Source organism: Notolepis coatsorum (genome assembly GCF_963971535.1).
Source record: "Notolepis coatsorum genome assembly, chromosome: 15".
In the NCBI taxonomy this organism is placed as follows: domain Eukaryota; kingdom Metazoa; phylum Chordata; class Actinopteri; order Aulopiformes; family Paralepididae; genus Notolepis; species Notolepis coatsorum.
In genome coordinates this window covers 37,013,609-37,031,352 of record NC_140179.1, presented here as the reverse complement: position 1 = coordinate 37,031,352, position 17,744 = coordinate 37,013,609, and the positions used below count along the sequence as shown (strand labels likewise).

General features: G+C 43.4%; 1 protein-coding gene across 2 annotated transcripts in view; it reads right to left on the bottom strand.

Moving 5' to 3' along the window:
- The window catches only part of fbxo18 (F-box DNA helicase 1), an 85,654-nt gene that overhangs the window by 35,306 nt on the left and 32,604 nt on the right, over positions 1-17,744 (bottom strand). For both annotated transcript variants that reach the window (XM_084330145.1, XM_084330146.1), the window contains 5 exons: positions 12,403-12,616; positions 11,475-11,559; positions 9,916-10,011; positions 4,706-4,842; positions 1,871-1,967 (listed from right to left, as the gene is read on the bottom strand). In XM_084330145.1, the coding sequence (XP_084186271.1) occupies positions 1,871-1,967; positions 4,706-4,842; positions 9,916-10,011; positions 11,475-11,559; positions 12,403-12,616 (629 nt within the window). The remainder of the gene's footprint in view (positions 1-1,870; positions 1,968-4,705; positions 4,843-9,915; positions 10,012-11,474; positions 11,560-12,402; positions 12,617-17,744) is intronic.

Genomic DNA, 17,744 nt, shown 5'->3' with positions numbered 1-17,744 from the left:
TTGAAGGCGGAAAGCGCCTGTGAACCACAGCAGCCTCGTTGCCGTGTCCTGAGGCTGCCGCGGGGAGTGGCCGCGGCGGTCACGTGCCTGTCGGGGCCAATCAGGCCTACCCCGGAAATAGGAACGGTTGCGGAACAGCTACAGGCATCCAGGGCGCCTCATTCTGTCAATTGCCAGTGACCAGAGTGGAGTGGGGTTGCCATTGTTTGCCACTGTTGTGGAACGATACTGTGCTTATTTACCACTTTGTGTGGACCAAATACTGTGTGTTAATATATATATATATTGTTGGCCTATGTGCCACTTCTCTACTTGAGTGAGTATTCTCTTGTTGGCCTTTGTGCCTATTTCCACTGAGTGTGGAGTGATACTCTACTGCCATTTTGCCATTGTTCCATTTAAGTGGAACTGTATATATATATATATATATATATATATATATATATATATATGTATTTGTAAACTGTATGCCATTGCCACTTTGTGTGGACTAGTACCTTTGGTATGTTTTGCTGGGTGGTTCCCAGTACCAACCTCTGGCTGGTTGGTTAGTGTCGGTGGACGCTGATTTAGTTTGTTTATTTATACTTACCTTGTTTGTTCTCCCCTTACCCTTTTTCCCTTTGTGTGTGTTATGGGTTTAAATCCCCACTAAAATAAACATAATTTTCCCCTTGGGAAAAGCAGTGGGTTTCAAGTCCCGCTACAATAAATATCATTTGCCATTTGAAAACGCCTTTGTTTATTACTTGCCTACCGGGACCCGTGCTAAGGCACCTGACTGGACGGGCTGGTGTTCACATACAGCCCGCTCCAGGTATATTCTATAATGGTCATCAGGTATGCGACAGGCATACAGACCCTCATCTGCACCTTTGTTTACACCGTTTATTTTTCTCATTTATATTCAGAGTTAATTATATTGTAAATGGTGCATTTATATAACAGCTTTTATCCACAGTTTTTTGTTCCTCACATTCACCCATTCACTCATACATTCACACACAGATGGCGGAGGCGACCCGCCGACCATGCAAGGTGCCAACCTGCTCATCGGGAGCAATTAGGGGTTAAGTGCTCAAGGACACTTTGACACGCTGCCCGGGAGGAGTGGGAATCGAACCGGGAACCTTCGGATTACCAGACGACCGCTCTATCTTATATTCAGATCTAGTTTGATTGCCTATATTTATGTCTTCTATTAATATTACCCTGCCCATACCTGTACCTCCCCTCCCCCATGCTGCTATGATGCCTGAATTCCCCCAAGGGGATCAATAAAGGAATATCTTATTTCCCCAAGGGAATCATTAAAGGAATATCTTATCTTATTTCCCCAAGGGGATCAATAAAGGAATATCTCATCTCATCTTATTTCCCCAAGGGGATCAATAAAGGAATATCTTATCTTATTCCCCCAAGGGGATCAATAAAATAATATCTTATCGTATTTCCCCAAGGGGATCAATAAAGGAATATCTTATCTTATTCCCCCAAGGGGATCAATAAAATAATATCTTATCGTATTCCCCCAAGGGGATCAATAAAATAATATCTTATCTTATTTCGCCAAGGGGATCAATAAAGGAATATCTCATCTTATCTTATTTCCCCAAGGGGATCAATAAAGGAATATCTCATCTCATCTTATTTCGCCAAGGGGATCAATAAAGGAATATCTCATCTCATCTTATTTCCCCCAAGGGGATCAATAAAGGAATATCTTATTTCCCCAAGGGGATCAATAAAGGAATATCTTATCTTATCTTATTTCCCCAAGGGGATCAATAAGGAATATCTCATCTCATCTTATAATCAAATGAACCAGATGATCCCATGAAAACAAAAGAAGTAGCGCTGCATCACGTACCCTTCTGGTGTCCTCCCACTAGATACTTGGTGACGTGCTTAAACACATGGAGGATGGTGGCTCCTATGTAGGCGATCTCAGCACCAAACCGGAAGCTCTGCAAGAGGATATTGATGTCGAGAGTGAACGCTTCACCCTGTGAGAGGCTGACATCGCATGCACAATTACAGTACAACGGAAAGAAGTTTGGGTTATATTTGAGTGCAAATGTAACAGTAAAGTGCAATAGTAATATACATAATCAGATGTATGTACAGAAGTAAGGGTATACTATCTACGGATATGTAAAATGGTTATATGCAGGTATATGTACAGACAGATGTGGATATAAGAATAAATAAATATATCTATACACATCCACATTATATATAATACATATAATATACAGCATATACAATAATGCTGTATATACAGCATTATTTTACATGCCGTATATTATATACAGGTGTATAAGCAGGTATATAGAAGAATTATATGCAGGTATATATATATATATACACACATTTAGATTTTCTTTTTTTTTATTTGATGTGCGTGTGTATGTGTGTGTGGGTGTGTGTGTGTGTGTGTGTGTGTGTGTGTGTGTGTGTGTGTGTGTGTGTGTGTACCTGTGTCAGCAGGGGAGGAAACTAACTTTTTGGCTTACCAGCGAACTGGCGAGTATATGATTTATTTTACCAGACAAACAGATTTTTTACCAGCCATGAATAAATCGCTAATTGTGATAATTACTTCTTTGTATGTCTTCGTCTAAATAGATTTTTAATCATAGTAATAATCACACCGTGTCTCTACTCTTTAAAATATTTATTACCATAAAACAAAATTGTCTCTACTCTTCACAATATTAGCATAAAACTAGGGATGCTCGATATTGGCTTTTTTACCGATACCGATATACCGATATTGTCCAACTCTTAATTTCCGATACCGATATCAACCGATATCACATTTTAATTCCGATATCGGCAGATAATATCGGTAGGCCGATAATATCGGACATCATTTCTATAGACATTTAAAAAAAAATATATATATTTTTTTGAAAACAGATACCGATATTTTCCGATATCACATTTTAATGCCGATATCGGCCGATAATATCGGTAGGCCGATAATATCGGACATCCCTACATAAAACATATATTAATCACACCGTCTCTACTATTCAAAATATTAGGATATCACATATTAACATGACAGAGGGAACTATTCTGGACTGGGTTGGGCTGAACTGGGCAGTGAAAGATGCTGGGCTGGACTGGGTTGGGCAGGGAAAGTTGGGCTGGTCTAGGTTGGACTGGGTTGGGCTGGACGGGGCTGGGCAGTGAAAGAACCAAGCATTTCACTCTAATGTAATAACTAAATAAAACAAAACTTGAACTTGACTTGTTACATTTGCACTCTGGTTGGATGCCAAACGTATTCTGGTTGTACTGTACTTGTGCTGTATGATGACAATACATTGGAATCGAATCTCATGTCAACGCTAGGGGTTCAGCAGGTGTATTCTGAATGACAAGTATGACAACATCACCGTTGTGAAGGGCATATAAGCGAGTGGTGATATGGGGGGAAACCAGGTAATAATTCGGTAATAATAAAATGTCACTCTGCTGCATTTAAGCAAAGCCGCTCAGTATAGTCGTCCACTATGTTGAACGTGCGTTATGGTAGCTTGTTACATGCTAGGTAGCTAGCCGGCTAATGCTGGTTGACTTGAGTGAGTGGAATAGTTAGCCTCACGCCCACTTGTCATTCTCATCCAACTCGAAGGAGACGCAGTGGCGTGCTGTTGTTCGCCCACATGTCAGACCGCACTGATATCCGAAAGCGACGACTCTACATCAATTATTTTCATCCACTGATGTGCTTTTGTCTAAGTTTGTCTACGTTGTCAAGCCGGTGACAGGAGTCTGTAGGGCCGCACGCAGTGGTCTGTCCACTTCCCTTAGATGGGCGGCATCTTCTAGAAAACAAGTGTTCATTGGAGGAGCTTAGAGCGCAACGATGATGTTCATTGGTTATGGATTATTATGAGGCGCAAATGGGAGAAATCATAAGGGGGGAGTCAGAGTTCGGTTTGTGCCAGTGAGCGAATCAGCAGATTGCAGAATGATTCTTTTGTTTTGTTTACTACTCGCCAGTGTGGCGAGTGCTCTTCATGAATCACTTGCCAAACATAAAAAATACTCGCATTTGGCGAGTAAAATGGCCTAATTTCCTCCCCTGTGTGTCAGGTAGTATATGTGTGTGTGTGTTTGATTGATTGAAAACTTTATTAACAGATTGCAGAATGGGTACAATACAGTACGGCTCAATACACACAACCACACAGAAAGACTTTCGTCTTGTTTACATCAGGGTCCCACATTTTCAATTCATCATACGACATACACGACATACAGATAGACAGTACTGTGTGTGTGTGTGTGTGTGCGTGTGTAGTACCTGTGTGAGGTAGTAGATGTGTGTGTGTGTGTGTGTGTGTACCTGTGTCAGGTAGTAGATGTGTGTGTGTGTGTGTGTGTGTACCTGTGTCAGGTAGTAGATGTGTGTGTGTGTGTGTGTGTGTGTGTGTGTGTGTGTGTGTGTGTGTGTGTGTGTGTACCTGTGTGTGTGTGTGTGTGTGTGTGTACCTGGGTCAGGTAGTAGATGTGTGTGTGTGTGTGTGTGTGTACCTGTGTCAGGTGGTAGATGTGTGTGTGTGTGTGTGTGTGTGTACCTGTGTCAGGTGGTAGATGTGTGTGTGTGTGTGTGTGTGTGTGTGTGTGTGTACCTGTGTCAGGTAGTAGATGTGTGTGTGTGTGTGTGTGTGTGTGTGTGTGTGTGTACCTGTGTCAGGTAGTAGATGTGTGTGTGGCGCACGCTGTGCAGGGCGTTGACGGCGCCCCTGAAGGTGTAGATCTGCTGGTGAGGGTCTCCCACCAGGATCTTCCCACAGCGCTGAGCCAACATGACGTCCATGACGGCTGGCAGGAGGACGGGCGAGACAGACCAGGTTAAAGGAGGGACAGTTTGGCCATTTGGAACCCTTTCACTGCCACACTACAGAAGGTTAACCCTTTACTAGCACACTACAGACGGTTAACACTTTCCGTGACGGAGGTCGGGTGCCCCAGAAACCCGTTGCGTGCCAGCACCCACTTCAATGATAGAGCTCTCATATTTGCGAACGCATAAACTACATCTTAAATTATGGCTATGTGTATAATATGGCTGTCGCTTATCAATGACTTGTTTGCAGTCAACATTGTCGAATTCTTTTGAATTTCTTTTTTTTAAATCGGTTCATTTCCGTTTTATACCATTTTGAAAAACTCTAGTTTTTTGAAAGTTTCAGGAAAATATAAAGATTCTGTGATAAACGCCCTTTACTGGAATATTCTGGAATACACAAAACATGTGTACACATTTTTCTGCCTATTTATGAATCGTTTTCAAATAAACGCTAGATTATCGATAGTATATGTGTACTTATGCACGCTATAGAAGCGGGCTGAACATCGATTATCTCATTTCCTGATCAGCACACGCACACACACACACATACATAGGGCACACGTTGATATCTCTGTGAAAAAAGCTCTGATTATCCTAAGACTGGTAAAATAGATTCCTTACCTCAGATCAGATGTTCTCCAAAAAGATTATTCCAATATCGATCGCGTTTATTGATCCAACGCTGGGTGGTCGAAACACCGATTCCACGCTGTTCTGAGGCTCCACAATGAATCCAATCGTCTCGGGTGACTTGCCTGAGAAGTCAAATGTGGAAGCAGGATTTTTTCCCCCCCATGCGTTTCATTCAATCTAATCCAAAGGGGTGCAGTACCACAGGGAGAGACGATAGGGGGCGGTATTTTCCCAATGGAGCTCAGAGAGTTTGCAGTGGTAACGTGAGGCTAGATTGATGAAATATGAATTAAAATCGCAAAAAAGATATATATATATATATCTCTCGTCGTTGGCACTGAATGGCCGGCATGAACAAACGAGTTATCTCGTCGTTGGCACTCAAAGTGTTAAGGGTTGACCTTCTGTATTGTCGCAGTGAAAGGGTTAACCGTTTGGTAGTGTGGCAGTGAAAGGGTTAACTCTTTGTCGTGTGGCAGTGAAAGGGTTAAGTGGTATGGAGAACTTCGCTAGTAATGTGGTTGATGCAAGCAGCGTCTCCGTGCTGGATTCACGTTGGAACACAGCCCGTCACACCACCACCACCACACGGCTGGACCGCCTTCCAACCTGAAGCAAGCACGGAGATGGTGGAGGACGGCAGGTTTTTTTCTAGCTGTAATTAACACAACAACAAGGATTCAATGTCACCGATCACTGGTGGCCATATCCAAAATGTATTTTACTCTCAATAACTGTCAAACTAAATGAATGTGTGCAAAACAGTTTAGAGTTTTTGGACGGGTGTGAGATTATGTGCAAAATAAATAATAAAAAAATGTCCTTAACACTACCGTCGTCTGTCCGTGGTCCTGTCAACTGATTAACAGTATTAACAGACTGTTAACAGATTAACAGTCAACGCGGTTTCATTGCTGGGTTAAGTACTTCTATTCTATTCACATAATATGCTTACTTCATATATCTACTCCATTCACATATATGCTTACCACTTGTATCTATTGCTATGTCCGCCCACTACAATCACATGAGCTGTCTAACGCCTGTCCGGTCTGCCTAAATATTAAAGGCAACCAACTTGTGTCTAACCACGCCCAACTTGCGTCTAGCCACGCCCCCGCGGCGACGTGGCAGCAGCAGAGCGGAGCTCATTATATGCCAGTAACCGCCCCTTATTCAGTATCCAGAAATAGCTCAATTGGCAAAGCTGCATGGCTGTGGATCCTACGGCTCGTTGCTCGCTAGTTCGATTCCCTTCAATTTTTTTTTTTACGTGCATTCGCATTCTTTCGCCGTTAAGTTTAGGCATAACTTTAAGCATTGTTTCGGAGTTGGTTAAGGTTAGGCATTGTTTCGGAGTTGCTTAAGGTTAGAAGGGTTACGTTTAGGCGCTGTTAAGGAGCTGGTTAAGGTTAGAGTTTGACTTAGAGAATGGCAATATTTTTTAACGTGCATTCATTTCGCCGGTTAAGTTTAGGCATTGTTTCGGAGTTGGTTAAGGTTAGGCATTGTTTCGGAGTTGCTTAAGGTTAGAAGGGTTAAGTTTAGGCGCTGTTAAGGAGCTGGTTAAGGTTAGAGTTTGACTTAGAGAATGGCAATAGACAGTCTATTTCCGCGCTGCAGCGCGAGCCAATAGACAGCCTATTTTTCCGCGCTGCCGCTCTCTCGCGCTGCCGTGGTCACATGGGCGTATTGGCCAATCAGAGAAACGCTAAACACAAGTTGGTTGCCTAAAATATTCACGCGTCCCGTCTCCCTGTCCCCCTATGACTTGCTGTCCTGGAGTGCTGACCGGAGTGTCGGACATCCCGTGATGAAGGCCGGGAGGTTGCGACCCCCTCTGCGTGCCCCCCTGTCTCCGGAGGTCTCGTAGTGGTGACCGGAGTGCCGGACGTCCCGCGATGATGTCGGGGAGTTCGCGACCCTCTCTGCGCCGCCCCCTATCTCCCTGTCTCCGGCTGTCCCTGAGCAATGACCGGAGTGTTGAATGTCCCGTGACTAAGACGGGGAGGACGTGACCCTCTTTGCGCCGCCCCTGTGCCTCAAATAGATCCGCTATCAGCTCTATATTTAATCTTTCAAAATGTTCAGTTGCTATCGCTATTAGCTTTATCTTTAATCTTTCAAAATGTTCAGTTGCTATTGCATGCACTCATCTGTGTTTCACTACACACACGAGTGCATGCTTACCAACTGTCCGTCTGCAACACTACTATCACCAACATCTAAGAAGGGAGATCCCCCCTTGAATGGCCCTTCTAAGGTTTCTCTCCTCCACACTGCCTGTGGAGCTTTTTTCCCTATTGTTAGGTTTTAGTGAGTTTTTCCTTACCTTCGCGTGGGGTATGTCTGGGAGTGCTTGCATTCTTTAATTTTAAAATTTTTTTGCATTCATCTAAAAATGTTTGGACCTTATGGTGTTCTTGTTCTGTTCTTGACTTATTGTTATGTTTTCTTCTTGACTTGTTTAAAGAAGACCTGTACGGCCCATGGGGACATTAACGTGTGTTGTCGGGCCTTATAAATAAATTTGATTTGATTTGATAATCGGTCGAAAGGGGCCGTAGTCGACTGGCCAACCTCTTAGTCGAATATAATATTTAAAAAAAAAAGAAGAAAAATTTTTTTTTTTGTTTTTTTGTATAATTTTTTTCAAAAGAAGAGGCATAGAAGCGTGGCTAAGTCGGGGACAGCCCTAGTGTCTAATCTGCCCATAGCTTATCAAAGACTCATTTTCCAGTCAACATTGTCAAAGCAGATTGTTTTTTTATCGCTTCATTTCCGTTTGATAGCATTTTGAAAATCACTAGTTTTCGCGGAAAAAACCACACACTGATAATCGCCTTTTACTGGAATATTCTAGAACGTTGTCATTTGTCGGCCTATTTATGAATCGTTTTTAAATAAACGCTAGATAATCGATAGTATATGTGTGTGCACGCATGCTCGTGCCGCGCGCTGATAATCGCTGCTCTTATTTCCTGATGGCTTTTACGGTCAAAACAGCCATATCACATATAGGGGAAACGCTTATATATCCGTGAAACCGAGTCTGATTATCTTAAGACTGATAACATGGATTCCTTACCCGAGATCAGATGGTATCCAAATGGATTATTCCAATTCCTGAACACCATTCGAAAAAATCGATCATTGTATTGATCAACCGTGTATACAGTAGAACACATAATCCCCGCTGCTCTTCAGGCTCCGGAGTGATGCCGGTCGATGCCGGCTGCGTGAGTGAGACGTAAAATGTGGAGTCAGAAATCCTTTCTCCCATTCACTTTCATTGAGTCCAATCCAAAAGGGTGATTTACCATCTGGGAGACGATAGGGGGCGCTTTTTTCACATCTGAGCGCCTGGGGTGACTGGATCTCCAACGGTAGGCTCGCTTGATGCAATATGATTTCAGATCGCTAATAAAAAAAAACTGAATAAAACGAATATTCTTGTGAGTGGGCATTCAACCCGGGGGGTAATAACACGAGAAAACTCGTGGGTGGCATTCAAAGTGTTAAATGTCACTGGTGATCTGTGTGACAGACGTTCAAGACGGGCCATGCTACTAGACTCTAGACACTTGGACTAGAGGTCGGTAGGGGTGGGGGAAAAAATCGATACGTAGTAGTATCGCGATACTTTGCGTGGCGATACTGTATCGATACAGGGACGCCAAGTATCAATATTTAATTATTCATAAAAAAATCGAATAATTTTTATTTTTTTTTATACAAGGAAGTTGCATTGTTCATTTCAATACCTGTAATAGTACAGTAGTCCACACACACACACATGTGCATTCCGTTATGTTGGAATATGACTGTAATACAAACAGTTCAGTTTGTCAGGTACATGCAACACAGATTACAGTGTTTACATCGGTCTGCTTGAGAAAATACCATGTTCTGCAATAACAATGATTGAAGTGAGATGAACAGACTGAACTTTATTTGATTAGATAAAACATGTTGACAAAGTTTTACTTTGCAGTTGAAAAAAGGTAATTAATATCGCAATACTCAGCATATCGCAATATATTTAGTATCGCAATACTATCGTATCGTGACTCAAGTATCGTGAGGCCTCTGGTGATTCCCACCCCTAGAGGTCGGTATTACAAGTTCCTGCTACTAGACTCCAGACACTTGGACTAGAGTTCGGTATTACAAGTTCCTGCTACTAGACTCCAGACACTTGGACTAGAGGTCGGTATTACAAGTTCCTGCTACTAGACTCCAGAGTCCAGACACTTGGACTAGAGGTCGGTATTACAAGTTCCCCACCGATATACTTTCACTTAAAAGCTCTTAAAAAAAGAACACTGTTACTTCTTCTTTTGTAGTCTTCTTCAGTGTAGCGTCAGACCATTAACTTGCCGTTATCAATGTGTCACAACGTTCTGTACCTGGAGTGCAGTCCTGGGCTTCGTCTACAAAGATGACGTCGTAATCGTTGGTCAGACAAGGCTTCGGCTGTTGGAGCTGCCATAGTTTGAGGTACCCTGGGAGTTAAAGAGTGTTGTGTTCATTCATAGTAGAGGTGATTGATTGATTGATTGAAAACTTTATTAACAGATTGCAGAATGGGTACAATACAGTACAGCTCAATACACACAATTGTTAAGGGGATGCAGACCAGAGAAAGACTTTTGTCTTGTTTACATCAGGGTCCCCCATTTTCAATTCATCAGGACATATATGACATACATGACATACAAATAGACAGTACTGCTACATCTATACATTTATGACATACCAGATTTGCAAATACAGTACTGTTTGTGATACAAAAAGAGTCCAGAAAAGGGAGTATATACATTTGACATTGAGGTTGAGTACTTTATTATCTAAAGATGGTCAGAGTGTTGTGTTCATTCAGTTAAAGACGGTAGAGGTTGAGTACTTTATTATCTAAAGATGGTAAGTTAGTGTTGTGTTCATTCACAGTTAAAGACAGTAGAGGCTGAGTACTTTATTATCTAAAGATGGTAAGTTAGTGTTGTGTTCATTCACAGTTAAAGACAGTAGAGGCGGAGTACTTTATTATCTAAAGATGGTAAGTTAGTGTTGTGTTCATTCACAGTTAAAGACAGTAGAGGCTGAGTACTTTATTATCTAAAGGTGGTAAGCGTGTTGTGTTCTACATCTGTACATACATCTGATTAGCACCATTACTCAGTAGTACTAATTTATATATTTTATATCCAGTTTGATCACCTGTACATTGTTTATTACCATTACACTTTGCTGCTACATTTGCACTCTGGTTGGAGGCCAAACTTCTTTTCGTTGTACTGTACATGTGCTGTATGATGACGATACATTACATTATATTTGCTTTATAAATTAGGGCTGACCCCCCCCCCCCCCCCCCTCTGATGCTCTCTAAAGGCGCTCCCATAGTCCAGCAGACTGTACACAGAGCAGACTCCGCGGATGTCCGCGCGGACGTCCGTGCGGACTCTTGAGCTTTGATCTCAGCGGACAGCAGACCCACAGGTGCGACGCTCCTATTTTCTGAGGCGCGGACATCCGCGCCGCTGACTTGGTGTCACACAAAACGCTGCTCTGCGTTTTGGTTGACATCGAACTGCATTTAATGTGACGCCGCGCGAGCGATTGGTGGCGCGAGGAGAGAGATGAGCCCGTGAAGCTCTTCTCTCTCTCTCTCTCTCTCGCTGATAATGTTCCCTCTGATCTGCCAGTACAGTAGAACAGACAGAATTGTGGGAAATGTAGTAAAACTGGTGCGAGAAATGTAGGAAATAGACCGCGGACGTCCGCTGAGATCTGCTCGACTATGAAAGCTCAAAGAGCCGCGCGGACATCCGCGGAGTCTGCTCTGTGTACAGTCTGCTGGACTATGGGAGCGCCTTAAGGTGTAATTTGACACGTAATGTCAGTGGCCCTCACACTGGTAGTTGTGAAATGGATGGAGTCAGTGAACTGCCTTCCCCTGACTTACCATCATGAGGAATACGGTATCCGGCCTTGCTCTCCTTCGGGTCCTTCATTTTGTCCCAGATCGCCTGGGCGTCTTTCCTAAACGCCTGTCACAGGAAGTACAATGACATATGTGACCGGGCCGCGTGAATACTTTCGACAACAAATGTTTGTTTCCGCGTGCAAGTTTTGCGCTCTGATTGGCCAGGTCATGTGACATGTGCGCCAATCGTGGGACAGCAAGTTTTGCGCCTATTTCCGGGTCTAACAGCCTGCAAACTACCTGGCGTTCTATCGCCATGCTCTAAGACAAACTCTAACCTTAACCAACTTCGAAAGAGTGCCTAAGCTTAACCGTCGAAAGAAGGGCAGGCGTTCTATCGCCACGCTCTAAGACAAACTCTAACCTTAACCAACTTCGAAAGAGCGCCTAAGCTTAACCAGTGTAGACACTTGCGGTCCCACGATTGGGCGTACATGTCACATGACCAGAAATGACCTGGCCAATCAGAGACGCGGAAACAAACATTTGTTGTCAAAAGTATTCAGGCGGGGGAGCTCCAGTAGCTCACCGCATATCTCGGCGCTATTTCTGCGTCGGGGAAAACCGTGCTGCGTCACGGATCTGGTGGACTCCGAGTTCGATTCCCGGACCCGCCGTCATTTACCAGAATGTCTTCCCCTGATCTATATCCCGTTTCACCCTGTATCTGTCGGTCATGCTTGACCAGAAAAAGCGATAAACGCTAAAAAATAAAGTTTTAAAAAAAAGTATTCAGGCGACCGGGCCCGGCGGTAAGAGACTCATGTCTGGAAGTCAGATCGTGAGAAAATGTATTCAATGGTATTTCTACGAATGTAAATATTTGTTAATACCTTTTATGGCCTTAAATTGAGAACTACGAATGTAATACTTGTGGATACCCCCGCAGATACCCCGGTGTGCGTACCACTTTGGCGTGGTAGTCCAGCACCTCGACCAGACCCTTGTTGTTCTTGGCGGTGTTGGGCACGTGGCTGACGTCCACGTCCCGGTCGGCGGAGGCCATGTAGGCGCTGAGCGTCCGCGTCACCACCTTGGCTTTCAGGTAGCCACCGCGGCCCTCGGGCAGGACCCAGGCCAGGGAGAACGGCTTCAGGTCAGAGGTCAGCTTCTTCTGGTACCTGCCGGTAGGAGACACACCACCGGATGAATGAATAATAATGGATTTCATTCATATAGCACACTTTAAACTCTGTGAGCTCTCAAGGTGCTTCACAGCAGAAGGAAAATCAAATTTAAAATTAAATAAAAGGTATATTTACATTTATTGATTGAAACCTTTATTTATACACAGGTGAGCTCTGAGGTGAGGCCACCTCATTTACAGAACTGCCGAGTGTACAACAAGATAAAACAACAAAACAATGTGCAGTGCAATCAGTTAAAAACAGTTACAACATGAATCATTTAGAAATGAAATCAGACATTTAAATTCCCTAAGGGAAGGAAGAACTTCCAACTTTAACTTTGATTGAATGTCATTCCAGGACTTTGGGGCTGCATAAGAGAACGCTGTCCTGCCGAGTCCTGTACTAGTCCGTGGTACTTTAAAATGTGATCCAGTTACTAGATCGTGTTTGATGGGCTGGAGCGTTCCTGTCCAACTTAGGAAAAATAAGTGTGTGTTCGGTTGCAATACTGAACCCCCTCTCCCACCCACCCACCCCCTCCTAATGTACAGTTCCCTCCCCCTCGTATGTATATATTTACTGTTAGGATCTTGGTTTAACAGTACTGTATATTTGCATATCTTGTATGTCACAAATGTAACAGTACTGTATGTCATGTATGTCATAAATGTCATGATTAGTTTAGATTATATGATTAGAGGGGCGGCTAGGTGGCGCAGTGGGCAAGGTAGAAAAATTTAAAATGGGGAGAAAAAAGTAGATAAAAAAAAAAATGATTAGATAATTAGTGTTGGTGACAGGTATAGACAAGACGGGTTGTTATGGTCACGTCATTCGCTAAGGGGTCACGTGGTGTTGTAGTATGAGTAAAAGTCAGCTGTTCACCGGCGGGTTTCAGGTATTGAAATGATGAGGGGGTCAAATGGGGAAGTCATACTTTGTTGACCGGACATTACACAATATTAAATCAAGCTGTGATTTGCTTTTAATGACGTTACTATATCAACAGCTTTTAATCGCAATAAAGTAACCAAACGCAGTATCCTGGAGCAGTGATTTCATGACAATCGGCGCGTCTGGCAGGTAGAATTATTTCCCCGGTTTAGTCTCTCGGTGACTCCATAAATGTTTGGATAGTCGCCATACATTTGTCAACAAAAAGTGACACTGAACGAAGGATTGATTTGATTTTTATATCTGTATATTGTGTATGTCATAAATGTCATTATGAATTAGAAATGGGGGACCCTGATGTAAACAAGACGAAAGTCTTTCTCTGGTCTGCATCCCCTTAACAATTGTGTGTATTGAGCTGTACTGTATTTGTACCCATTCTGCAATCTGTTCATTCAAGTTTTCAATCAATCAATCAATCAAACCACAAAGACTTCAACCATCAACCGCAAGACCGTTGCGTCCCGACTCCCTTACTTCATGTCACTTCAAACTGGAAACGCCACTGAGGTTTCCCTCATTTACAGTCACATAGTGTACATACAGAGTTAACCCTTTCGCTGCCACACAACAAAGCAAAAAAGGTACATCAAATCATAACAAAAAGGATAACAAATCAATTAGAACATGTACAACTTGATTGACAAAGGTCGAGATCAAGGTGATGAAGGGAAACCGAGCCTTCGCCAGTCGCAGCGCCGAAACTCTGGAACAAGCTCCTCCCACTAAACAGAAAATCTGCAAACACAGACTTTTAAGGCCATGCTCAAATCCCACCTTTTCGCCCTAAAAAAATATCCTTGAGCTAGTTGTAGTACAGGTGTATTATGTCATAGGTCATCAAGGTTTTAAACTCTGCAACAGAGGGGAGAATCTCAAGCTTTAAGGATGGTTGGGAGTTCATTCCATGAGCAAGCATATAACATTGTTTAGAAAATTTTTTGCGAACGTTAGATGGCATGCTAACGTCACATTAGACTGTTTTTACACAAATGTGTTGTGGTTTGTAACTTGCCAACAAAGAGGCTGCTATTAGTAGAGCGCAAGACACGTGACAGAACTCGCCCCAATTACATAAAATTTAACTACGCAATGACCAAGTATCCGTTCGCGAGGAAAGCTATAGTCCTGACATTAAAATTATAATTGCGCAAAACCGGGTAGATTCTAAAATGGGGAACTTTTTATTCCTAAATCGACACCAATTGACCTTTCACCCAGAGTGAAAATTGAGTAGTCCCCAGAGGTGGGAATGAGAATCGTTTTCTAGCCACTTTCTCAGGCTTCACCTTATGGCCTAGAGGGGGTAATCATCTCAAGAGACTTGTAGAATTTCCTCATTCATTCCTTCACCCCTCACCTGCTCATCCCTTCCCCCCGGCCCCTTGCTCAGATAGTTTATGAGGTCACCCCACAGAGAGAGGGGGCACTTGACCCAGAGAACTTCCAAGTCCTCTACCAAACTCGTAACCCAAATTGTATTTGATTAACCACTTTTTAACAACACATTTGTATCAAACCAAGATGATTTGATCACATGCATAAATAACCTCCACTAGAGGTTTTCCTGGGTCCAAAACAATATTTTTATTTTCTCAGTGTTGGGACAACCCTTCATTCTATTCATGTTAGACCATATTTATTGTAATGTATAACATAACTAATAGGGCATACAGACCCTCATATGCACCTTTGATTACACTGCCTACTTGCTCATATGCTTATATTCAGAGTTAATTATATTGTTTACACAGATTATCTTATCACCTATACTTATGTCTTTTTACTATTACCCTGCCCATACCTGTACCTCCCCCCCATGCTGCTATGCCTGAATTTCCCCTCAATAAAAGGAATATCTCATCTTATGTCTCTACTTACTTATTTGACCAGTACAGTGTTGCTCACATGCCTTCGAGCAACACTGTACTTATTGTACTTATTTTATGCCTATTCTTATGTCTGCACTTTCTACATTGCACTACTTTTGTCTTTTATACCTACAGTATTCTTATGTCTGCACTTTATGCATTGCTTTTATTCTGTCAACTATATGATAATTCAAGTCAAGTCAAGTCAAGAATTTTATTTGTCACGGCATACAAGTATACAATGAAATGCGGGGGGTCTTGCCCGCAACGATGTGCATAATACAATAGTAATATATAATAAGAATCCAATAGAACGACATTGTGCAATAAACAAGTAAACAAGTAGGGCATATCGGTATATGTACATGAGTTATTTACAGAGCATGGTAGGACATGCTAGGTCCTGTGGTAGTGCAATACACTGTTAGCTACGGATGAGGCACTGGGTCTTTATGTACACTGTTATACAATGCTATATTATACAATCTCAAGTTATACTATACTATTCTTAAAGTGACCTTTCCTTTTGTAAAGTGGCCATAAGTGTGAGCGTGTGCAGCATGAGTGTGTGTGTACTCAAGTTAAAGTGGCTGGTAGTGTGTGAGCGTGTACAGTGTGTGTGTTGTGTGTGTGCTCATGTGTGCTTGTGTGTGGAGAGTTCAGTGTTCAAGGCTCTGATGGCCTGGGGGAAGAAGCTGAGCCGAAGTCTCTCTGTCCTAGTTGCTGGTGTTCGCAGGCGTTTGCCTGACCGCAGCAGCATGAACAGACTGTTGTTGGGGTGGTGAGGGTCTTTCATTATTCTGCAGGCTCTGGATTTGCACCTCTTGTTGTATAGGACCTGCAGGGGTGGTAGTGAAATACCTGTGGTACGCTCGGCTGAGCGCACCACTCTCTGTAGGGCCTTCTTGTCCTGTGCTGTGCTGTTTCCATACCAGGCAGTGATGTTTCCAGTCAAGATGCTCTCTACAGCTCCGGAGTAGAAGGACTGGAGTATCTTCCCAGATACTCTGAACTTCCTTAACTGTCTCAGGTGGTAGAGGCGCTGCTTCGCCTTTTTTACGACTGAGTCTATGTGTGTTGTCCATGTCAGATCCTCTGAGATGTGGACCCACAGGTACTTGAAGCTGCTCACCCTGTCCACGGTAGCCCCGTTTATCCTCAGTGGTGTGTGTGTCTCCTGCTGTCTCCTCCTAAAATCCACGATCAGCTCCTTGGTTTTACCAATGTTCAGGAGCAGGCTGTTGTCCTGGCACCAGCGTTCCAGTACCTCAACCTCCTCCCGGTAGGCCTTCTCGTCGTTGTCCGAGATCAGCCCCACCACCACTGTGTCGTCCGCAAACTTCACTATGGAGTTGGAGCTGAACTTGGCCACACAGTCATGTGTGTATAGTGAGTACAGCAGGGGGCTCAGAACACAGCCCTGGGGGGACCCGATGCTCAGGGTGATGGTGTTGGAGGTCTGACCCCCCACCCTGACCGCCTGGGGCCTTTCACTCAGAAAGTCCAGTATCCAGGCGCTCAGAGCGGAGCTCAGACCCAGCTCGATCAGCTTGTCCACCAGTCTGGTGGGGTCTATGGTGTTGAACGCTGAGCTGTAGTCAATGAACAACAGTCTCACATAGCCCCCCTTCTGACGGTCTAGGTGAGAGAGGGTACTGTGCAGTACTTGGGAGACCACATCGTCAGTGGACCTGTTTGGCCTGCCCTGTATGCAAATTGCATAGGGTCCATATCACTGGGGAGGGAGGCACAAATGTGATCCTTGACCAGCCTCTCAAAACATTTCATGGCCACAGAGTCTGTAGTCATTGAGACCTGTTGGGGAGTTTTTTTTTGGTACCGGGATAATGGTAGACATCTTGAAGCAGGCAGGGACCACTGACTCCGCCAGGGATTGATTAAATATGGTGGTGAACACAGGGGCTAGCTGGTTAGCACAGGACTTAAGTATGCGTCCTGTTATTCCATCTGGGCCAGCAGCCTTGTATGCCTATGTTCATTTTATGCCATTTGCTGTGAAGCACTTTGAGCTGCAATCCATATATGAAAGGTGCTATATAAATAAAGTTATTATTATTATCTTATCCTGCAAAAAACAATGCAAAACACAGGAAAAGGCTATGTTCACAACAGGTCCCCCTTTTTTTTTTTTTAAACTTTGACCAGTCAGCTGGTTCTTTTTAGCGTTTATCGCTTTTTCTTCGCATTCATACTTGGTCAAGTTCGACCGACAGAAGAATCCTGTTCTAGCTAGGCCACGCTTTAAAGATAGGGGTGCATCACCTTGTTTGTAG